Source organism: Lates calcarifer, linkage group LG8, assembly GCF_001640805.2.
Source record: "Lates calcarifer isolate ASB-BC8 linkage group LG8, TLL_Latcal_v3, whole genome shotgun sequence".
In the NCBI taxonomy this organism is placed as follows: Eukaryota; Metazoa; Chordata; class Actinopteri; family Centropomidae; genus Lates; species Lates calcarifer.
This window is the reverse complement of record NC_066840.1, coordinates 15,162,968-15,185,577: the sequence shown is the minus strand read 5'-3', so window position 1 is coordinate 15,185,577 and position 22,610 is coordinate 15,162,968. Positions and strand designations below refer to the sequence as shown.

Sequence of the window (22,610 nt, the reverse complement as noted above, 5' to 3'; positions counted from 1 at the left end):
TTTTTATAGAAGATCAATATCTGTAACCTTGACTTGCAAGTAAATAACATATGTAGAGGCTTCATTGATGTCGGCTACTGTTTTGCTCCTTAATGAAGACTAAAGAGAACCTAATAGCCTAAACAACAAACAGCAGTAGGCTTCACCAGTGCAATTAAACCCACATTTTTAATAGCAAACTGATTAATTTCTTTAATCAAAGTCAGCTTTATCCTTGAAGTGCAGTCAGTTTTAATTATGCTGAAACACACCACAGAAGCTGCTGTTACTGCTCTGTGAAAAGCCTCAGAAATTTCAGACACATTATAATGAATGGGTGATAAAAATGTAATGAGTTTTTACACGGGGAGTCTAATTTCAGATTATCTCTTCCACAACAGTTTATGTGGACCCGCACATTATCATGACAGGTGGGATTTTTTTTTTTTTCCTTCCCAGCTTTTCTCCCGTGTGCTCAGTTTTATTGACGTGTTTACCTCTGTCAGAGGTGTTGTGTTTCCATCCATGATAGTTTGTTTGACAGGCAGCAGGAGAGCTTGAAAACTTCCAGATTTCCTAGACAGGCCAAGAAACGGCTGCTTGGATTTTGGTGGTCATACCTGATTTATTAACCAAATCGCACAGGTTAATAACCAGAAACTTGGTGGCAAATCCTAAGGGAATAATAGTAAGGATAGGAAATTGGTGTAACTTGAAATGTCGAGATCAGGAATGACATTGTGTGCTGCAATAGTAATTTGGAGAAATTGTCCAACCTTTGTGGTGGTTTTCGCTCTATAATAGCTCACCTCACCTTCCCTTATTAGCCAGTAATTTAAATTCTGGCTTTGTGGCATGTCATTTATCAAGCATGTTTTAACAAAGTGCTTTTACGCTCAAACTCCACACGGCCCAAACAAATTGCTCTTTCTGTGTACTCCTTGTTATCGACGACGCTGTTGCCAGTAATTGCCGTAGGAATGTAATATTCAGCCTAAAGAGCAGCTCAAAATTGTCTCTGTTCCTTCCAAATTACTGCAGCTTTGATTTGATTATTCACAGCAAAACATTAACCCAGCTCTGATTGGGGCTTATTGTACAGCCTTGAACCATGTTTCCGCCACCGCACAGTTGCTGTTTTATTCCTTGAATCTAATATAAATTCTGCTGCGTGAACCGTACTGTCAGTGCAGTTGTGATGCCTTATGTAGGTCAATTCTTCTTCAGTGTTCACGGCTTGGCCTCGTGTGATGAGTGATTTCATTTTGCGAGGGAACTGCGGTTTTATTATTCATACTCCAACAGATTGGAGTTGCGGTGCATTAAAGCATGACGTTGTCATTTCCCCACTCTCAGAACTGTTATTCCCTCTGCCCCAAATTGGAATTAAACCCAACATTTGATGCTGTCCCTAATTGTTTTTCTTTCGCAGTCACAAAATTCCAGTTAAATCTCTCTGGGCGTACAGTATGTCATTATATTGGTTTATTATTTATTTTTTGTTGCAACCCCCTGCTTGCGCGTTAAGGATTCATGAGGTTTTGTGTCACTGTTTGATAACAGAAGTGGATTTTTTTCTTACTCCAGATTTAATGCACACTGGTCTTTGCATTTTCTAACCGGCTTTGAAATTGATCTGAACTGCAACGGGATTTCTCTAAAATGAAGTAGCTGAACACATTAGGTGAGCAGTGTGAAATTGACCTCTGAAAAGTAGCAGTGTATGTGAGTTACATTGTAAAGACAGCTATTGGGGGAATTCAAACTAAATGGATTCTATTTGGGACTCTTTTTGCAGTATGCATATCACCTTAATGCCCTTACAAATATTGCCTCATGGTGGTTGCACTTTAACGGCTGCTGGATCATCAGTAGCCCAGATAGAATCACAACTTTTCTTGGGAGCAGTTCCTCCACGTTTGTTGCTCCAAAGCAGCATGAGGTCCCATATATCTTTTTGGTACTGTCTCTTCTGTTGATCTAATTGGATACCCTCTGTTGCCTACAATGAATCATTGCTGGACCTCTTCTCTCCCCTCAAGTACTTATTTTTATTGAATGCAGGGTTCCCCTGAATCACAAGGCTCAACCTTAAAACTTGTATTTGTCCCTTGGCTCCAGTCATTGATCTTTTTTTCTTCCCTTTTTTCCTTTCTTTTTTCTTTTTTTCCAGAGCTGTGTCAGTATCACTTTTATTCCAGCAGAGGATTATAGGGCTGCTTTTATGTGTTCTGCCTCCCTAGAGAAAGGCCGTGGGTTCAGGCCATTCTCCCCACTCCACTAATTGACTCCTAATTTGGCAAATGCATTTTAAGGTGGAATGAAAAAGCCGACCCCTCTTTGCATTCATATACGGGATTGACACTTAGACCCCTCCTCTATGTGTTAGCATTGTTACTCATCCCTCCTCTGCCCTTGACTCTTGACCTCTACTGATGCAGAGGAAGCTCTGCAGCAGCACAGGGAGTTTAGCGGTGACACATCAGAAACAGAGGTGAGGCGGTGGAGGCGTTTTGGCATGCACCCCGTGATTTTTTTCGTAGAGAAGTTTAAATCCTGCCAGTTCTCAGGCTCTTCAACGTGGCGAGCATCTCGCTCGGCTGCTGATCCACACTGCAAACACCTCCAGGAAAGTGGCTCTCGATGAGCCAATCGAAGACAAAGATTTTTTTTAATTACTCACCCGCCGCAGAATGGAAAGGCATGGGTTTTGCCTGTGGGTATCGGTATCGACTTGAGTGTATGATGTTTTAATGAGCCCGGTGTGTAACTGATTTGTTGCAGTTGTGTTTGCTTGAAAGACTAATTTGTTTGTTTTTCTTGTGCGTTTTTCAGTGAATGGATTCTCAGTTGACTTGGAGGCAGATTTAAGGCTTTCCAGACAGACCAGGATGTCAAAGATCTCCAAGGCAGCTAAGGCTGTGAAGAAATTGGATACAGGCGGTGTAATCCGGGCTATAGTGAGGTCAGGACAAGCAGCCCCTGGACCCCCACTTGGCCCCATCCTGGGACAGGTAAAATTACTTAGGATTTCACTACATGTTCCGTCTGTTCGCTCCAAGTAATCAGGAGTATTAACTTAATTGCAGGAGCAGGGCTTCATTTTATCAACTGACCTTCTGCATGCAGCTCTCATTAACCGCGAGACAACCTGATCCTTCCCCATTTTCACTTTTGCTAATCACAGTTGCCTCTCTCCCCTCAGTCACCTCCATCTCCTCCAATAACCCTATTCATATTCCCATTCTTATTCTAGTCGCACAGCTGCATTGTGCAGGTGGGTGCCACACTCAGCCTCAGTCTGCAACTATTTTCTCACAGTTTTCAGGCCAAAAAAGACACTAACACCTCCTTCCGCAGCAGCTGTCCATATACATTAGCTTCACACTTTAAAAGCCAGCTGATGAAATGGGATTGAACCTGTGAAGGCTTTGTCTTAAATTCTTGTATACTTCTCTCTGCTTCAATTGCTCCAGAGAGACAGCTGAGGTTGTCTTGTTTTTTATTGCTTAGGGATGCACCACTACAACTTTTTCAGCACAGATGCCAATTCCACCCAGAAAAATTTATGTATTGGCTGGTACAATAATAAAATAACTCAGCAGTCCTCAAGCATTGAGCAATGAACAAAGATGGTTTGGAGTGAGAGGATGAAAATAGCTGAGGCTGAATTATTATTTTTCGCAGTAAATAAATCATCTTTTTGTATGTGAAAACAGTAAAATGCAAACTTAACTAGCTGTTCATTAACCTCGTCTTTGGCGCTGATCACACAAGTGTATTCTTTTGAATTTTTCTTGTAAATGTATATTTTATTTTACACCATAAAGGCACAATCTGCTCCTGCTTTAATGGCCGTTCAGCTATTAAAGTTTGATTGTCCTTTGCGAGATTGAATGAAAGCAACCAATGGCTTGTTCTGTACATACAAATGATCCAGTTAGCCTCTTTTAATGGACAGAGCTCATCAGCCTTGGATGCTGTTGCATGCTTGGAGACCGGATCAATTCTCACAGTCAATTCATCTTTGTGACTAAATGACGACACTCAGAGAGGAGAATGGAAAAGTGAACACAACTAGAAGGGAGCCACGCATGACAAATAATAACAGAAAAAAACAAATGTTGAGATATCAGAGAGGAGGTAGATGATGGAAAATATCATATTTCTCTTATCTGACATCAACGGTAACGGTGCCATTACTTTATGTTTGTGTTCAAAATGATATACTCTGCTGTCGCCAGCTGCACAACATAACAGAAAATCAGTTCTTAGTGGAAGCCTTAGCTCCCTGCCAGACTGGGACTTAGATTTAGTGCTCAAAATTACTAATATTAGTTTTAAATCATGTAAACACATTTCTTAAGAAAATACTTGATAGCATTTTCACCTGTTATTTGTATATTTGGTCTAGCAAGCAACAAATATTTATGGACCTTTTCTCAATTCACCAGTTAATCTTTTAGTCCAGAAACTGCTAGAAAATATTGAATAAATGTCCTGTTTCCCAGAGTCCAGGGTAATGCCTTTCAAATTGCTTTTTTTCTCTGACAAACACTCAAAGAACCCAAAAATGATATCAGAGAAAAATCACAGTTGAGAAAATGGAACCATCACACATTTGACATTTTTGCTTGAAAAACTACAAACCATTAAACAATTACCAATAAATTTCTGTCGGCTATTCGATAATTAGACTGATCATTTCAGCTCTGTCACAGCAACTATGATTTAGTCACTCCTGCCATTTTCTCTTTGTCCAACAGTCTCTTCCCACCTAGTAATTCAAAGTAGTTCAACCTCTCACAGCCCTACAGCTCTTTTCTAGACTTTTCTTCTTTGTTTTTGCTACATCACTGATAAATGTAGTGATCACTCCATTCGCTATACAGATAGCACTCAGTTTGACCAGTTTTAGCTAAGCTGTCAGTCTGTTGTTTTTCACATTAAAGCAATGAATTAGTCAAATTTTGGAGACCCATCTTAAAGCTGCACTAATCAATATTTTTGACATTAACAATGAAAGTGTCACTCATCATAATGTATCCACAAAGATTTATCACCAGACTCTGCTGCACCCCTCAGCTCTACAGAGTCTACTAAATTCCACATAGCAGAGTTTTTAGCTGTTAAAAAAAAATTAAACTTTTTCTCCATAACTGAGTTAAAAAAGTGAGTGTTGGACTTGGACTATGTCAAGTGGCTAGAAACGTGACTCCAAATAAATGCTATATATACACATATCAGCTGGATTTGTAAATAAGCAGCTGTTTGCAAACAAGTTTGGTTCATCAACTGAAAGGCTGATAATGTGTCAGATGTTGAACTATTGTTCTCATGTGTTTTGCAGAGGTCAGAAGTTTCAGGTTTAATGTATGGCAGTGTTGTCACTTTTGAGGGAAGGGTCCTGTGAGTAGTACTTCTGATCCCAGAAGTTGAAATACACCCAGACATTTTTTATCCAATAATAAAGAGGGGGATCTGTGCTTTAATCTCATCCCCATTTCACCATCTTTTATTCCTGCTCAGAAATACAGCAGCCAGGATTTTAACTGCTGCCAAGTAAAGAGACTGTAATAACCCAATTTTACCATCTCTGCGCTATTTACCAGTTAGATGTATAATTGATTTTAAGATTTTTACTCCTCACATTTAAGGCGCAACTAAATCTTCTTTCCCCTCAGCTACACTGGAGACCTACGGTTTCCCTCTGAGCTGATGGAAAAAGAAACTCACTCTGTCACTCAGCTCTTCACTCTAAAGGTCATTGAGTTTTTCTTCTTGACACTTTTGGAGCCATTTGTGCCTTAGGAACTTTAAAATGCAACTAAAACGAGCTTTTATACCTTGTTACCTTATTTCACACAACAGAGAACAAAGTACACCTTTAACATTGTGTGCAAAAATATCTTTTTGACTGACAGAAGGCTTATTTTTAATGGCAGCTACCAGTAGACATACATGAAAACTCCAAATGATAACAACCATAAATTTTTGAACAATCCTTCGTGTCTCACACGTCATCGAAAACCTGTCAGAGTAACATGAGTTCTGGTATGTCAGCATCACCTGTGTTTGCGATATTTTTGGGTGTTCTTCCCTCCAAAAAAAACCACACTGTTTCCTTTGTTAAAGAATCTATGGTTGGAATTTGATCTTTTTGAAGAATGAGAAATGTGTGACAGCTCAAGATAACAAACTAAACTAAGAATAGTGGTTTCTTTACCAACTTCAACAAGTATGCAGTGTGATCTTTACTGCTTTTGCTCTTTGTTTGTGTCGTCCCTCTGACCTTTGAATGTGTGTTCCTCACTCTTTACTGCCAAATATTCTTTATCAGCCTGAGGTATTTTTAAATGAATGAATGTAAGACTCAATTGAAATTACTTTTAATGTAATTGCTTTTGATTTTCCTCACGTGGAGTCTTTCACTTTTCTAAAACATTCCATGCTCGGTTTCACGTTATTGTATTTTTTTCCTTTCACATTTTAAACCTTTTACTCTTCTTGTGTTTGATTTCATTACATATGCGTAGGTTGTAAGTACAATATAAAGACAAACGTATGCGTGTTAAGAGCTGCAGATAGCAGCTGTCCACCCACTCACACTCGTGAATACTCTACTCTTAGTGTAGTTTGGTGGCACAGATCGGTGACAAATGACTGGAAAACCCAACTTAAAGTGACTTAGTAAGGCGTTGTTCCATCTTGAGCTCTTGAACAGCTTCCTTGCTTCCTTGTCACAGATTTTTTCAAGTCTGTGAACTACTGGATGGATGAGCAATATCCTATCAAAAGATATTTTGTTTTGATGATGGTGGAGAGAGCGCTGTCTAACACATTATTCCAAAACCTCCCATAGATGTTCAGTTGGGTTGAGATCTGGAGACTGTGAAGGCCATTAGCGACAGGTTGATGAAGCCTTGTTGAAGCACTGACGCTTTCAAGCTGACTGTGTTGAAAGTGTTGCACTTGGGACGCCTAGAAGTACCACTGTACACGTCCTCTCCACAAACTCCTCCATGACTTGGCCCTGAACATTTCAAATCGAAATATTTCCATGCTGACGCCAAGAAGGGCCTCATCTCAACACAAACACGTCACTAATTTCCATACTTCTTAAATCATTCAGTGAACCCTTGTTCCCTGTATGGAGGCATCTGCATTATGGTTGCACTCATTAATTCTGGTTTTTCCTTTAATTTGTCACTCATCTATGTTTATTTTATTATTCCATTTTATCCTACTTTGTGCTTCTGCTTCACTCAGGTATACGTGATACTTTTTACCGCACCACTTTTATCTGACAGCTACGGTTACTCTACAGACTCAGTTAATTAATACAAAATAAAATCAACAAATAATGATGCCTTATTATCAAGTTTAATCTACCCAGCAACAGTGTCAAAGATGGATAAAATTTTTACAAACTGCAACAATAAAGACCTACACACATGAATTGATAACTTTGATCCAAAGTAAAATATCTGAATGCTTTTTTCGCTTTTGTTCACTTTACAATTATGTAAAACAGAGAAAACTTGATGAGCTGGAATCAGCAAACCTGGCATTTGTGTTTGTTAATTAACTCGAATGATTCAGACCTGGCTCTTTGTTGTTTCATGTTATTTCAGCTGCAGGTATAACAACATCTGGCATCTGAGACCTGTATCAGTATGCGTTTGTCTCCAGTATTGCACTGCATATCATAAGAGTCTCAGATTCTTTTGCATCATTTCTTTCTCATAGAATATACTTTGAAGTTTTCTCCAAACGCTTTGGTGCTGATGGTGTGCGCGCTATGATGAATGATTTAGACATCTGTCTGTTAAATGTGGCTCTTGCTGCCAGCCTGGGTGGGTGTGAGCTCGTAGGCATACTGTAGCTGTCGCCGCGTCAGGCGGAATGAGGTGAGATGGGTTGTAACCAAGTGCTCAACCAAGCAAAACAAAGCCATATGTTTTTCTAAAGGTGCCTCGTTTTGGACTGTTTGGGATGTCATTGTTGTCGGGGCAGCGTGTTGTGCGCGTTTGTCTCTCTCGGCTCCCGTGCTCCGCCAAGCACACACTCTGTGTAGCAAACAGTAAATAAATGGCAGTCGGCAGCCGCTCTGCTTTAGGCAGTGGCCCCGGCCCTTTAATCTTAGCCAACCTCTCCTCCTCTGTTTTTCCCCCGTCTCTGACTAACCACCCTTGACAGAGGAAGTGCAGAGAGGTAGGCTGCCTGTCGGCTGCGGGGCAAATTTAAACAAACGAGAGAAATAAAAGAAGGAATGGGAGACAAAAAAGGGAAACTGACAGCTTTGGTACATGAGAGTAATTACAGGCTGGAGTGAAATTAGCACAGGCAAAGAATAGAGAGCACTGCAGAGCGCGGCAAAAGAAGAAAGAAAACAGGAGAGCAGCTCATGCACTTTCCTTCAGCAGCAGGTTATGAGAGTCGGTGGGAGCTGAGGGAAAATGCTGAGCATTGTATCCCGACCTTAACAGGTGTAACAAATTCTAGGAGGTAGTCATTTGCAGAAGGCTGCTGCCTATGCAGTCACTGCTTTTAGTATAATAGAAATATGAGAAGTTGCCCAACAGGGAGTGCATCCAGAATGCGTGTGTTTGAAATGTAGAGTGAGCGAGGGAGAAGGAGATGAAAGAAAGAGGGTAGGCGAGAGTTGGATGCTGTCTACTACACTGGTTATCCCTCTGTGGTTTTTCCTTAAAAGTCTCTCTGAACCGACAAGAAATTCCCCGCTGAAACTTTAAATGAATTTCTTTTTGTGGCTGAGTGTGTACATTAGTCTTAATACATCCTGTAAATACAGCCTGTAAATCAAGCATAAAGCAGTGAGAATAAACGCTCGCGTTTTGACAAATAGCCTCAATTTCAATTAATAGGACCATTAAAGCTCAGAGGAGAGGCCGATGGGTGCATTCACAGCCCCAGAGTGCGAGGAGCCGGTTCACTCTGAAAAACAGCAGCACACACTCACCACTACTCTTGACATGCACACCCCATCACACCAGGACTTCTCTCTTTCAGCATTAAAGGCAGACAACACGACAGAACACTCAAGGATTACTGCGAGAGGATCCGGGCTGATGGGGCCGCTGGCATAATTGTGATAAATGACGGCCTTTCGTCAGAGTGCTGCTCTGTGAAGCAAAGAGCACGCTTTTTCTGCCTTGAAAATGTGGGGGAGCCTCCATTCACTAGTTCCAGTTCAATATGAGAAAAACATAAAAACAGGCAATTTTCTGTGACTGCAGAATGGGAGCTGATTGACTTTAATATAGTGGAGGTTTTGCAAGTATGAGGCAGTTATTCGTCCCTAAGGCCTCTTGGCCTTGAATAATTTGAACTGACTCCTCCTGTTTTTTCCCCTATGTGTGGATGACAGACTGCCAATAACGCTCCTACATAATAGCCAATGAAGTGTCAACACTAGGCAAGTATGAAACACTTTATTAGTTTGCACTCTGTCCTGGAGGTGTAGCTGACAACAGCCGTGGAATAACTTCACAGTATACACATGGCGTATGTCCAAGTTCCACATGGTACACATGACGTGTACGCCTCTTGACAACCCAGAGGCTCGTAGCTTCATGAGGAAACAAGGCACTTGACTGTACTGTACGTCCTCTACACCTGCTGACACCCAAATACTACAACATCCACATCTTAACAAATCAGTGAATGAAAGGCTCCATCCGTAATTCTTATGGGATTAAAAAGTTAACTCTTTCATCTAAAGTGAAAAAAGGGATCTGATGATAGGACAGGCAGCTGTCCCGAAGAGACTGAGACAAGTACAGATGACAACAGACAGCAAAACATGAATTTTGAATGTGTTTTCAAACTGTAAAGGGATTACTTACATTGGTATTCTGTCTCTGTAAACAGTGTAGTAAAATAGACCTGTAGTTTGTGTTACAATAGGATTAAGATAATGCAAAATTCTTATTGCCCGTCTTTCAGCGCCACTATTGAAAGATTAAATTTATGGAAACAGTGTCTTTCGTAAACAGTTGGCATCTTAAGTTATGCACATTTTGTTGTGTTAAAATCTCTATTCAATGGTTTTAACAGCAAAAGTTCTTCCGAAATATATTTGAAGATACAAAAACATCCTGACTAAAATGGATTAGCCAGTTCACTGATGTTCAAATTCTGCATTTAAATCAAATAAAAGATGTCATAAGACCAAAAACAGCTTGGCAGGGACGGTCGGCCATGAGTCTGCAGGTTTTCACTCCAACCAAACACCACAGTGACTGATTCCTCTGATTAACATTTACTGCCAGACAAGAGGAATTAATAAGTGAAATCTTATTAAGATATTTTTTGGCATTTCTTATTTTTGACAGCAACAGTGGAGAGCGACAGGAAAGGCAGAGGAGAGAGAGAGAGAGAGATAGAGAGAGGGAGGGAGTGGGGGTGGGGGTGACATGCAGCAAGGGGCCCCGGGTTGGATTAGAGCCCAGGCGGCTGCATTAAGGCCTGATGAATGTTTTGCGCTTAACCAGGTGAGCTACCGATATGCTACAGTAAATGAAATCTGCCAGTGTTACCTTTGGTTGGAAGGAAAATCTGGCACCACTGCACTTGTTTTGCCCAACCTCAAGTGCAAGGACCTTCAAAGCGGTCACAAAATAAATCAGGGAGGTCATGAGATTATGAGAAGAAACGGGATATGAGGAAAAACAACTATATCATACACAAATTGTTTATTTTTTCTGATTCTTTTATATCCTTTGTATTTTTATATTGTGAAAAAGTAGATAATTTCACACCTTCAGGCCTCTAAAATGTATTCATATAGGAAAAAAGCTACACGGGAACATCACCCAGGGTCAGGAGAAGACTTCGATTTAAAGGGTCACAAGCCAAAGAGAATGGAAACCACTGGGATAGACTCTTGTTGAAATATTGAAGCACAGTGTAGAGTGAGTTTTACTGCTTGCTGGCTTTTAAATCATGCCTCTGTGGTACTGATGGAAAAAATAAATCACCACCTCCATATAAAATTTTTCTCCGTGAAAGTTCCCTGTAAAGTGTCAGAGAAAATATACACTGAAAGGTCACGGTCTATCTTTTTTTTTCTCTCTTTTTCTATCTAATGGCAGAAGAGTGTTTATCTAATTTTTCCACACGAACTGAACTGAGATTTAACAAATAAGTGAACCACAGAGAAGTGTTCCTCATTCCTAGGCAGATTCATTATGTAGTATGGAGTGGCGTCGGATTTGTAGCAAGAAATTGAACTTAAATTATAAATAATAAAACAGAACAACTCAAACTACAACTTCAAGGTGGTGTGTGAAGGTCAGAATTCAGCAAATTGTGGCAGTTGAGGCTGTTACGCCGAGATCAAACAAGAATAAACACTACTAGACTTCAGCTTACATTTCTGGAATATTCTTTACACTCTGATAGTTGTGTTCACAGTGTTCAATTTAAAAATACACTCTCACAAATCACAGCAATGCATTTTGAGTTATTCTTAGCACAACAAAATGTGCAGAAAGCCGCGCCTGCCAAATGCATTTCCACAGCTCTGCATCGTACCCATCACAGTTGTATTGAAATTCAATACAAGTTATCTGTTTGGATGTGATACTGGCTCGGCTGGTTTGACTTTTGAGTGTGGGTGTGCGTACATGCGTTTGTGCATGCGTGCATGTTCAGACCGAGTGAGGCTCCCTAGAGTTCGTGGGAGATGAAAGAGGGTCCTAAGGGCGTCTCTCCGGGCTCCAGGCTGACGTGGGAGAGTGTGTTGCTTTGGGAGCGAGACAGTGTGTGATAATGGGAGGGAGGAGCTTTCCCCTGGGCCTGGCCTTCTCCCTGCTCTGAGCTTTGGCTTGGCAGGGTCGACTCGCCTGGTTCGGCTCCAGCCACGGTCCCGGCTCCCGCAGCGGCACGCTCCTGCTTGTGTTTCTCCCAGGCTGAGCTCAGCTTCACAGCCAGAGCCAGCAGGTTCTTCCCCAGGAACACAGTGGACACACGCGGGTCCCTGTACCACAGCATGCCTGTGCCCCTCAGGGCCAGGGTGAAGATATTGATAGTGACCAAGCTGAGCCAAGGGTACAGAGCCTCCTTACGGGGCCCCCTCTGTCCTGGCAGGCCCATGGCCCCTAGCTCTGTGAGGGCCACACACGGCAGCAGCAGGAGGAGAGCGTAGCAGTAAAAGAAGACCAGGCCCTCGGCCCAGATGGGTAGCTTCTGCTCAACAACCCCTCCGGTCCCCACTGCGGCTCCTCCTTGGACTTCCCACAGCCCCGCCTGCAGGTCCAGCACGTCCAGCAGGTCCACGACCACCCACAGTAGCCGGCCCCGCACCTCCTGCTTCCTGCGCTGAGGGGTCATGTGGTCAGCCCCCGTCAGGATTAGGAACAGGGAGGGCAGGCAGATGGACAGCAGCAGCGTCAAGGTCTTCCTGGCCAGCGGGTCGGGTGGCCGGCGTTCCTGCCTGTAGTTATGGCAGACAAAGAAGAGCTTGAGCTGGAGCAGGGAGAGGAACAGGAACCAGAGGGCGTTGGCGAAACCACGACGAGGTGACCGCACCTCCGACACCACGCCGGCTGACACAAAGCGCAGCGCGAGCAGGAAGCCCACGTCGCCCAGCAACACCGCCGCACACTGCCAGACACTAGGCCCCGGGAGACCATGAGCCCCCAGCATGCTCTGCTCCAGCAGGTAGAGGTCCACCACCGCCATCGTGCTCACCGTGACCAGGGTTGATACGCACACCTGGGGCGTGGGCACCATGCCTGAGAAAGAGACACATGCACAGATGCACAGTGGGAAATCTGGTACATCAACAGAATTCAGACTGCTCACTTTGCTCCACACGCTGCCATCTGTCCCCAGTAAAACTGACAAATTTGCTGGATAAGAACATGTTGTTGTTTCTTTTTTCTGTCCAGCACTAATTCAAACCCACATGTAAAATAGTTTGAAGCTTGTTGCTATGGTTAGAGACACTGGCTGCAGAGTAAGCAGTGAGCGCCCTTCATCTTTGGCCAGAGCTACATCTACCCTGGCTGCTCAAGCTGAGAAGCCTGTTAAATTGTTTTTTTTTTTTTCTAAACTCTGCAGTTCTTTGAATTAAATAGTCCTCATTTTCCATAAAGGTCCTAACATTGTTCCTTTTTGATTCTGAGATTCCCCGTAAGTTCTCCGCTGCTACTTTTTTCATTTAGTTGCTGTTGTTTCTGCTCTTTTTTTGTACCCAGCTCATTCATTATTAATTAATTGTGTTCAGGCGCAGCTAGGTGCCCTGTCAAAGCTGTTTCTTTGTCTCTATAGTCTGCCATGTTTATTCTCATACCGTGCTGCAGCCTTTAATCATCGCAAATTCCCCTCTCATTTCAGATGAATATTGATAACCTGGTATTTGTTTAGAGATGCCTTTGACTCGTGTCTTTGTGTACACACACTGTGTACGTCTGGGTGAGTGCATGCAGGCAATGCTAATATTAATATTTTCTCTTTTTCCCTCTTTTTTTGCGGCTCATATCTCAGCCACGGACAGTATAAACCTCAGTATTGATCCCAGCATGAGGAATGATCATTGACTTTACAGTGTAATCGAACTGACGTCTCTTTGTCGTATTTAGCTGAAAAGCACGGCACAGACCACTGGACTGTCTGTTATCTGCTCAGCACCACACGGATGTGGGGGGGTGAGTGTCAACCCCTCAACTGGATCGATGACATTATAATATAAAATCATTACCAGCTCAGATGTGTCGTAGCGGCAACAGTTGAGCGTGATCGAGCGAGAGATTGTCAGCATGATTGCGGCCTCTGAGAAAAGTCTGCCAGTGAAAAATGTGTATTGATATCTTGCCGATGGAAGACGCATCACTTCCCTCACTGTAAGACTAACAGGAGCTCTGCCATCTCCTCGGTGCTGTCTGAATCATTGAAGAGAGCTCAGGAACTCCACTGGGTAAAAAAAAAAAGGGGGGTTTTGAGATTGTCTCTGTGAGCGTGTATATATGTGTGTGTGTGTGTGTGTGTGTGTGTGTGTGTGGAGAAGGAGAATGAGCATAAGACTGCAAGTGAAAGATTAATAGGCCTTTTGGCTGTCGACATGCCTAATAAAGTGTTACTGTATGATGGTAATAGTTCATAAATAAGCTCAGGGGGAGAGGGGGTGAAAGTGATGGAGAGGAAAAGACTCAAATGCAGATAGAAAGTGACTTCCGCCCACTTATAGAAAGACATGCATTTCGCGAGCCAGCTTGGCCTGGATGAATCCAAATGTATCCATCACCGCGGGTATTGAAATATCAGAGACATTAGGGTTTGTTCTGAAACAGATGAATCAAAGAGATGAGGAAAGGAACGATCTCGAACTGATGAATCCGCTCGGAGGCATGGTGGGAGGACAGGCGTGGATCATGCCAGCATTCGTAATATCTGATTGTCTATGAAGCCTTTTGTCTCACTGCGCACTGCAACTTGATTATAATTCCCAGGAAAATTGAATGAATTTTCACCAAGCTGCAGATTGAGAGGATATTGGAATTTAAATTTGGTTTTTCTGTCTCTGGGAACCAACCCACCCTGCAGGCAGGGAGGGAGGGGAGGGAGATGGAGAAGTTTGCAGCCACTGTTGCAGCTGGCTTTTTCTCGAGGAGGTCGTGCCTCTTAAGTTATTCCACCTGCGCCTTAAATTTCACCCTGGAAATCTCCCTGTCAGCCTGTGTTTGTGTTTTGACTCGCTGTCAGCGCTCTGTAATTTATTCTGTTCAGAGTGAGGGACTGGGATGACAGCCCGTGTGTCCACTCAGCTCATCAATAATGACCAAATTCATCATTCCCCCTGTCTGGGAAATGACAGTGCTGTTGACAAGGTGAAGCAACCTATTTCGCTGTAAGCATGAGTAATGGCATGTAATAGTGTGCGGGTGAAAGATTTGCCCATTTTTACTTTTTTTTTTTTCATGGCCTCGAGCCTATGCTCTGTTTTTGCAATGAACCCCCCCCCAGAAAAAAACTTCCACCTCTTCTCTTTATCATGTGTGACACTAGTGCAACCCCCCCCCCCCCCCCCCAAGCACACCAGTGTCCAAGTAATCATCCAAAATAAGCTCTTCTCTTCTGTTCTCCCACTGACAGATATATACATAAAGCGAGGGGTGGGGTTTGCCACTTGCGTTTGTTTTCTATAAATATTGGGCGATTTCCAGGTGGACAGAAATCCATGTGGAGCACTGATTAATTTGTCTACACCCAGGTCATCTCCACAAGCAACCCCTTTCCCAGAGCTCCAAATCACATCCAAAAAAACCCTCCCCAGATCCTTCACAAGTTAGCACAGGAGCACCAAGGGCATCAGGACAACATCTCTGCAATTATGTGCAAACTAATTAATTAATAGAGAAGCAGGCAGTGTGCAATCCCTGATAATGCGCTGCTGAATAAATCCCCCCCTTCTCTCTCCAGACTCAAAGCCACATGACTGAAACATCTGTTGATTTATCAGGTAGCAGCCCGAGTGTCGCCCGAGGATCTTGTCGTTGCAATTGCTACAGAGTTATCACGTTTGTTTTCTCTTGAAATGTGGTTATCATTAGCTGCCCCAGCACGCACTGCCTTTGCGCGGCGTCTTGAATCCTCTGGCAATTTCACAATCTCTATTAAACCGCTTCTCTGCAACACCTGTTTCATAACTGCCCTATTAACAGCAGGTATTTGAAGGGGGGTGGGTGTTAATCCGTGCATTTGGCTGGTAGTAAAGTGAAGCTTTAGTTACCCAAACCATTCGTCTTGCGCTTAGGCTCGATCCTCCTGGCTTGATTTACAGCAAGTATTGTGGATGGGGTTTTTTCCCGAGTAGAAGCGCTGTCTGTGACCAATAAAGTCTCCTTTTATTGTGGTTGATGAGCCGGGCTCGGTGATAAAAGTCTTATTCTCACAGTCCGGGTGTTTGTATACAGTCAGGCTCCAGGAGAGGGCTCATCGTGAGGCTGTTAAGAGGGGGAAAGTCATCACCACTGCCACACCAAGCAGACCCGAGTTTGTAGGAACAAAAAAAACGGATCATACTTATCAAGATTTCCTCGTCCGTGCAGATCTGGCATGGCAGATAACTCCGTCCCCTCTCCCCCCGCCGTGGTTGTTGCAGAGGCTCGATCTGGATCTGAATCTGGATCTGTCACCTCCCGCAGTGGTGTCGGGGGTCTGCCGTTGTCGGTTTTATCTTTTGACACAGCAGCGGGGGCAGAGAGCCGTGCAGGGCTGCTGCTGCTGCTGCTCCTCCTGCTGCTGCTCCCGCTGCGTCGGGCTCCGGCTCCGTCCAGGAAGTCGGTCAGAAGTGGAGGCAGAAACAGAAGCAGCATCGGCGGCGGCGGCGACGACGCGGAATCGATAAAGTGGGAGACCCGCAGACCGATCCGACCGAGAAGATGGCTCACGGGAGAGAAAGGGAGAGGGAGAGAGAGAGAAAGGGAGATGGTGGAGGAGGAGGGCGGGGGGGAGGCAGAGCGGTGCAACAGCGAAGAGGAGGACGAGGAGAAACTCACTCACGCTGTCCGAGTTTGGTTGTGGTGTTAATTTGTAAGCAGGCTACGTGCTCCAGCCCAGACCTCCCACCCTTCTTCCTCCTCCTCCTCCTCCTCTGTTTCTACTCCTCTCCTCCACCATCAGCTGTGGAAGTTTAGCTGGGAGAAGATGCCATGAATATTTTAAAGCACCCAGTTACAGTATACTCATTGGTTATAGTAATCACGGTGATGCCACTTGCAGGAGATTTAGTTGCATTGTTTGGGAGCAGGCAGGACACCTTATTTACCCCCTCCTCGCTTGAAATAAGAGCGGGGGAAGTGGAGCGAAAGATGCTTGTAGCCTGTAGACACATTTAGAGCTCAGAAGGCAGATGTTACAACTTTAATTAGTCCTCCTTCTGTCTACTTACTGTCTTAGTCACACAAGGAAATCATCCCTCTGTTGTAGATTAACTCATTACAGCCGGCTTACTGCATACTTAAACAGAAGGATTGGGAATTTCTTGAGACAGATCTGGTCGAAAATGAATCTGTCAGAAACCATTTTTTTTAAAAAAGAGCTGGCTCCTCTCTTCAGTCAAGAATTCAATTTTTGCTTCCTTTGTCAGCCACAGATGCAGTTTTGAGGAATTTCATAGCATCACCTTGTCCTCAAGGTCCTGCTCCTTCAAGTGAATCTGTAGGCATTCCAGCCTGCACCTTTAGCAAAGGCTCAAAGTCCTCAACTCCCTCGTTTCTGTGGCTCTCAGTGTGCCAGGTTCATTTTAGAGTGAGAGGTTTAATCAGACTGGTGAGAAGGGGGACGGAGAGTCATCTTTCTTGTCAGATTCAGCTCTGCGCTCTGCTGGCTTCCAAGAGAAGAGAGAGATTTTCCATTTTCCTCACTTCAGCATGGTTTTTTTTTTTCGGTTATTCTTCACCCTCTTCTTCTTTCTGCTGCCTCTCTGTCACCCCTCTCCTCATGTTTATCCTCTCCATCCTGCTACTCTCCCCCTTTTTTTCTTTTCCCCCTGTGGGTGTGGTTGAAGGTCACTCTGCACACTGGCTCACTTTCAGAGAGGAGAGAGAGGGATAAAGGGGGAGCGAGGCAGGGAAAAGGACAGAGGTGGGGGGGGGGGGGGGTGACAATAGCAGAGGAGGGCGAGGGGCAGCCAGGCAGGCAGGCTGTCCACAGTACTGTGCAGTCATCACTTTTGGCTTCAGACATGATTGGGGAAGTTTGGAAGGACACATGGGGTTACAAACTGTCCGAGAATGCTAAAGGCGTCAACAGTGAGCCGTGCTCCACAGGCTGACCTCCACAAATACAGCACATGTGGAGGAATCCACCTCCATCTTCCTCCTCTTGGCTCTTACTCTGTGTCTGAGTGTGAGGCGTTGATTAAGAGTACTCCACTGGTTTAACATTAAACTGCCGTAACATACTATAACATCATGATGGGCAGTTTAAAAAAAGATAAAAATGAAGGTCTTTTTGGCCGGTTGGGATGTTTGTGGGACAGTCTGAGGTCCTGCTGGGGATGCGAGTGCTGCATCAGAGGAGGCAGAGGACCAACTAGGCCTACCTGGATCCTTTGAGCCAGAGCAGCTTCTGGCAGTCTGTGTGATTGTGATGCCAGGGGTGCGAAAACTCAGAAAAATGGACCTCCTTCCTGAAAAAAATTACATTGCCTTTTTGCTGCATAAATATCGTTCCGTGTGAAAATATTCACAACAAAAACAACAGTTCAAAAAAATAAATTGTTGTAATTTAATTGCACCAAAAAACATCCCCAATGTGAGAAGACCTTAAATAGCGTCCTTTTTACTCCACACTTTCATCTTTGTTGTAAACACTTGGCGCCTTCATTGACCACAATGCAACTCAACTGCCAACAGTTGGGTCTTTGATTCAGGTTTGCTCAGCTAGCTGTTGCAAATTTAGCCTCTAGCTTCAAGCAGACATAAGGAGCAGGTTAGCTCACTTCTTTCTAACTCCACAAACCATTTACAAACTTGTAGTTTTTCAACCCCAACCGATGCCTCAAATGATGTCACATGAGGCAGGGTATGCGACAGTGTAGCTCAAAACACAAAAGGCTTAATACAATTCTTTTCACACATGCAGTGGTACTCCTCAACACCTGTAAACAGGTTTTCATACGCAAAACCGTTGGAGTTAAAATAGCACCTTTAGCTTGCAGAATTCATTTTGTTGTTATCTCTCAAACACACCACAAACAGGAGCTTTGTGAAAACATCGCTGAGAGTTGTTGCCAGTCTGACTTCATTCTGGCTCCTGATTTTCTTTGTGTGCGTCTCTCCTCCACTTGTCAGCATAGCTTGTGATTTTATTTTTTTCTTTTTCTCAGTCATCTTCCAGCGTGGAGCCTCAGCTGCCTGCAGTTTCAGGCTCCTATGTTTCTGTTGCAGCCTCCACACGTGATTAATCATGTGAAGTGGCAAAAAGCACAACACTGTCAAGACTGTGAGTGGTGGTGGTGGTGGAAGGGGAGGGGGGCCTAATGGAGTTGAAAATGGGATGTTTTGTCGCGATACTATCCATTTTGTTCCACCATCACCTGCTTGGCCGCTTGTTTTCACCGCACCCCCTCGAACGGCAAATTCTTCTCCTTGTGCCAGCCACATGAAAAAAAGTGAGGGCTGTGTCTATTTTAAGAAAAGATCCAGACGGACGAAAACACTGCTGAGAAGTTTTGGCTTGTTTTGGTTGTTATAAAGATGAGTCCCCTGAATTTGGTCCGCTCCGTCAGTTCTGCGCTCACGCTCGTTTGAGCAGTGCTCCTCTGTTCTTTTATGCAGGGCTGTATATTGGCCTCAGCACAGTTCACTGGACACCAGGGGTGAAAATCGTTTTCATTTTCCACTTTTAAGACTAATCCACTGATTCCAGGGTGGAAAATCAAGTAAAACTCATGTCCAGCTTGAACTCAATTTATTTTTGTGCTGTTTGCTATGTGTGTCCGTGTCTTTTGGACCTAAACTGACCTGCTGTTCAGCCTCTCACACTCAGTAGCCCCCCTCCCCTGCAGCCAAGGGGTTCAACATGAAACCTAATCAGCTGTACGACGCTACAATGGGGATGAATGTGATAAAATGCCAACACCGGAGCAGATTAAATGAGGAAGGTAATGAAGGTAATGAATGAGAGTGTTTCACACTGAAGAGTTTAATTAACCTCGCCTCCTCGCCAGCCTCTCTCCACTGTAACACCTTTGTCACCATATCGCAGCACCTCCTCCGTGTCGACCACCCAGGGGCAATTTATCCAGTGGCCTTGTGTGCCAGGGGCAATTAATCCTGCCTCCTGCCCCAAGGCCTTATCCTGCTGCCTGTGTCCTTTATCTCCATGTTTGCCACGCTTCCATAAGCACAATACTTCTCTTGACCCACTCTCTTTCTCATCTAATTCCATCTCTTCCTCTCCTCCTCCTCCTCCCCCTCTCCCTTTCTTTTCCTCTCTCTCCCTCATTTCTTTCTTTTTTATCACCCCCTCCCTGCTCTCTCTGATGCAGAAACACCTGCGACCACACACGGCGAACACTTCCTCACCGTCAGCAGTCCCTGGCATCTTAATATGCGCACGTATCCACTCCTCAGCTGATAGTCTTGTCAGATTGAAATGAGGACGAAGTGTTCATACATAAACACACACACACACACACACTCACCCATATTCATGAGGACCTCCCGCGGCCTTCTCTTTACTTCTCTCCTGTTCTTCACCTCGGTCAAACAAACCCGCTCTCATTGTTCAAATATTGACCACGATCACTGGCCACATTCTGACAACTTTAATACACCTCAGCTGTCTCTCTCTTTCACATCCCTGTCTCCTCCCTCCCCTCATCACACACACATGTATACACACACACACACATGCACACACACACCATCCTGCCACACCAGTGCTACATCTTGTTAAAAAGAGTTAGTGAAGCTGAAAGGCCAATCACATTAGCACGGAGGGAGTGTCAAAAAAGACTGCAGAGAATATGGTGGAAGGGTCAAATCAAACGGACATTTCTCAGATTTTAATTGCAAATGGCTAATTGCTCCCATAATTATGAGTAATAAGACTCTGCCACGCTGATCTCGAATGGATCACATAGCAATTACTCACCGCTGTCGCCGCTGGATTTGACGGCGGGGAAATATCTTCGTAGATTAGCGTTTAATCCCGGTGCCCAGGATCTCAGAACTCTTTGAAGATGTGCAGCTGAATGGCCCCCCACTCCCACCACCACCACACCCCCATCCCTTCCCGTCCTCAGCCGGCGTGGAAGGCCCCGCCTTGGGTGATGGGCTGCAGCCATTTTATACTGGAGAGCACCCCGGCTCTAATCAGTCATGGTGGAGGAGAGAGGATTTATCCAGCAGCTCGGACTCGAGGATGATTAGATGCTCAGATGCAGTGAGCGGGGTTAGAGATTTGGCCAAGGCATGACTGTTCCTGTTGTAGTTCTCCCCACTGTGATAAATGTCATGGGAAGTCGGAGGAGCCAACCTTGAACCTTTGCTTTTATGGCATGCCAGCCCTCTGCCACATTTAAAGCCTATGATTGCAATTATCAACATGGTCCAATCACCGCAATGACTGCAGTTAAACTATTAAATAGCTCAAGGCCAAAATAAAACTAGATCACACTGTCATCTTCAGAGGCTGGGCAGCCTGGACTCTTGTAGAGCAGCTTAATTAAAATATGATTACCTGTCTCTTGTGCATTCTTAATTGTTTTCAGCCCTCTGGGCAAATTGTCTGCTGTCCCCAAATGGGTCGTGTGTGTCTGGTCCTCAGGGCAGTCTTTCCTCCTGTTTGCCACTCTTTAGCCTTTTTTTCCATGTTTATTCAAGCCCTTTAAGCAATGAAAGGCTGTCTGGTAAGGAAAAGGCCGTGTGAAGTCTTTTCCTCTGTCTATCTTTAGCACAGTCGCCCCTCTGTCTGCATAATGTCTCGCTGTTCGTGCTTAAGCACATTTTAGAAGCATCAGGCATTATCTCTGGCTGGTCAGCGAGTCCCTTTCATAGCATTGTGTGACATGAAAGGCCCGTCTGAGTCGGTGGGAGAGATCATTATCCGACATTGGCTGAACAGAGGGAAAGGAACGGGGGCTGAATGTGTGAGGCAGAGCCGGAGGGTTTGCTTTGACTCATACCCAACATCATAGCCTTTATATTAATCCATATTTAATTAGACTTTCCTTCAGTGCTCCCTCCCCACTTGTTTACCCTTGCCGTGTTGTTTTATGGGAGGCGGAGGGAGGGAAGGGCACGGGTAGAAGGTAGTGAGGTTGACATGGGATTACTATTAATAAGCACAGGAGGGGAGGGAAGGTAGAGCCTAGCAAGGGCTCTGGGGATGTAACTGCGTTTCATTTCATTAGTGGGATATTGTAATTCAAATAGCACCCATCAGCCCCTGAAACAATAACCTGCCTCGACTCATGTGATGTGTTGAAATTTCAATCAGTTTGTTATTATTGTGTTAGCGGATGCACAGAAATACCAGTGAGTAATGAGCAGCGCTTCACTCACTAATGAAGTGATGGGGTTGTGTAGATCAAGCGACTGATTAACATTCATCAGGTGCTTTTGAGGCCTTTAGTGGAGATGATGTTCAGAGAACTTTCTGCTCTGTTAGGTTCAAATAAATGTCTTCCTCGTTCTGTCATTGGAGAACGTCTCAGGATGACTGACTTTTCATCAGATCCATTATTAGAATCTGAGGGCTCAGCTCGGCTCTGCTCTGTCGTGGAGCAATAGAAGCTCGTGAGTCCATTAAACTGTGTATAAAAATCCTTTTTTTTTTTTCTTCCCCTCATTTCTGAAATGAACATTTCAATCAGTGGTTGTTGCCTTTGGGAAGGATGGCGGGTGAAGGTCAGTTTAAATTTCAGCAGTAATAATTAGATTCTTTTATTAGTTTTTGCCACTGAATTCAGCTCCAAAGAGGAATGGTGCAAAGGAGCAGCGTTGGCCGGGTGTTGACTTAATGTCACCCATCCATTCTGCTTTCGCTGTGGTTGGCCTCGCAGGAGCTGGAAAATGGGAGGCTCATTCATCACTGGGTTTCTCTGGCTCTGGGCACCAACATGCATTCAGTCATAGCTCGAGTGACAGACA

At 44.3% G+C, this 22,610-nt stretch overlaps 2 protein-coding genes across 2 annotated transcripts in view; one reads left to right on the top strand and one right to left on the bottom strand.

Annotated features, from left to right (window-relative positions):
- Positions 1-22,610, top strand: part of mrpl11 (mitochondrial ribosomal protein L11) — a 39,712-nt gene that overhangs the window by 9,161 nt on the left and 7,941 nt on the right. Inside the window, exon 2 of the mRNA XM_018660400.2 lies at positions 2,815-2,993. Coding sequence (XP_018515916.1) covers positions 2,871-2,993 — 123 coding nt within the window. The 5' untranslated portion in view covers positions 2,815-2,870. The remainder of the gene's footprint in view (positions 1-2,814; positions 2,994-22,610) is intronic.
- Positions 9,421-15,831, bottom strand: tmem265 (transmembrane protein 265). The gene is made up of 2 exons (XM_018660397.2): positions 15,737-15,831; positions 9,421-12,740 (listed from the first exon to the last, which is right to left on the bottom strand). The coding sequence occupies exon 2, from the start codon at positions 12,736-12,738 to the stop codon at positions 11,674-11,676; it is 1,065 nt and encodes a 354-aa protein (XP_018515913.1). The 5' UTR covers positions 12,739-12,740; positions 15,737-15,831; the 3' UTR covers positions 9,421-11,673.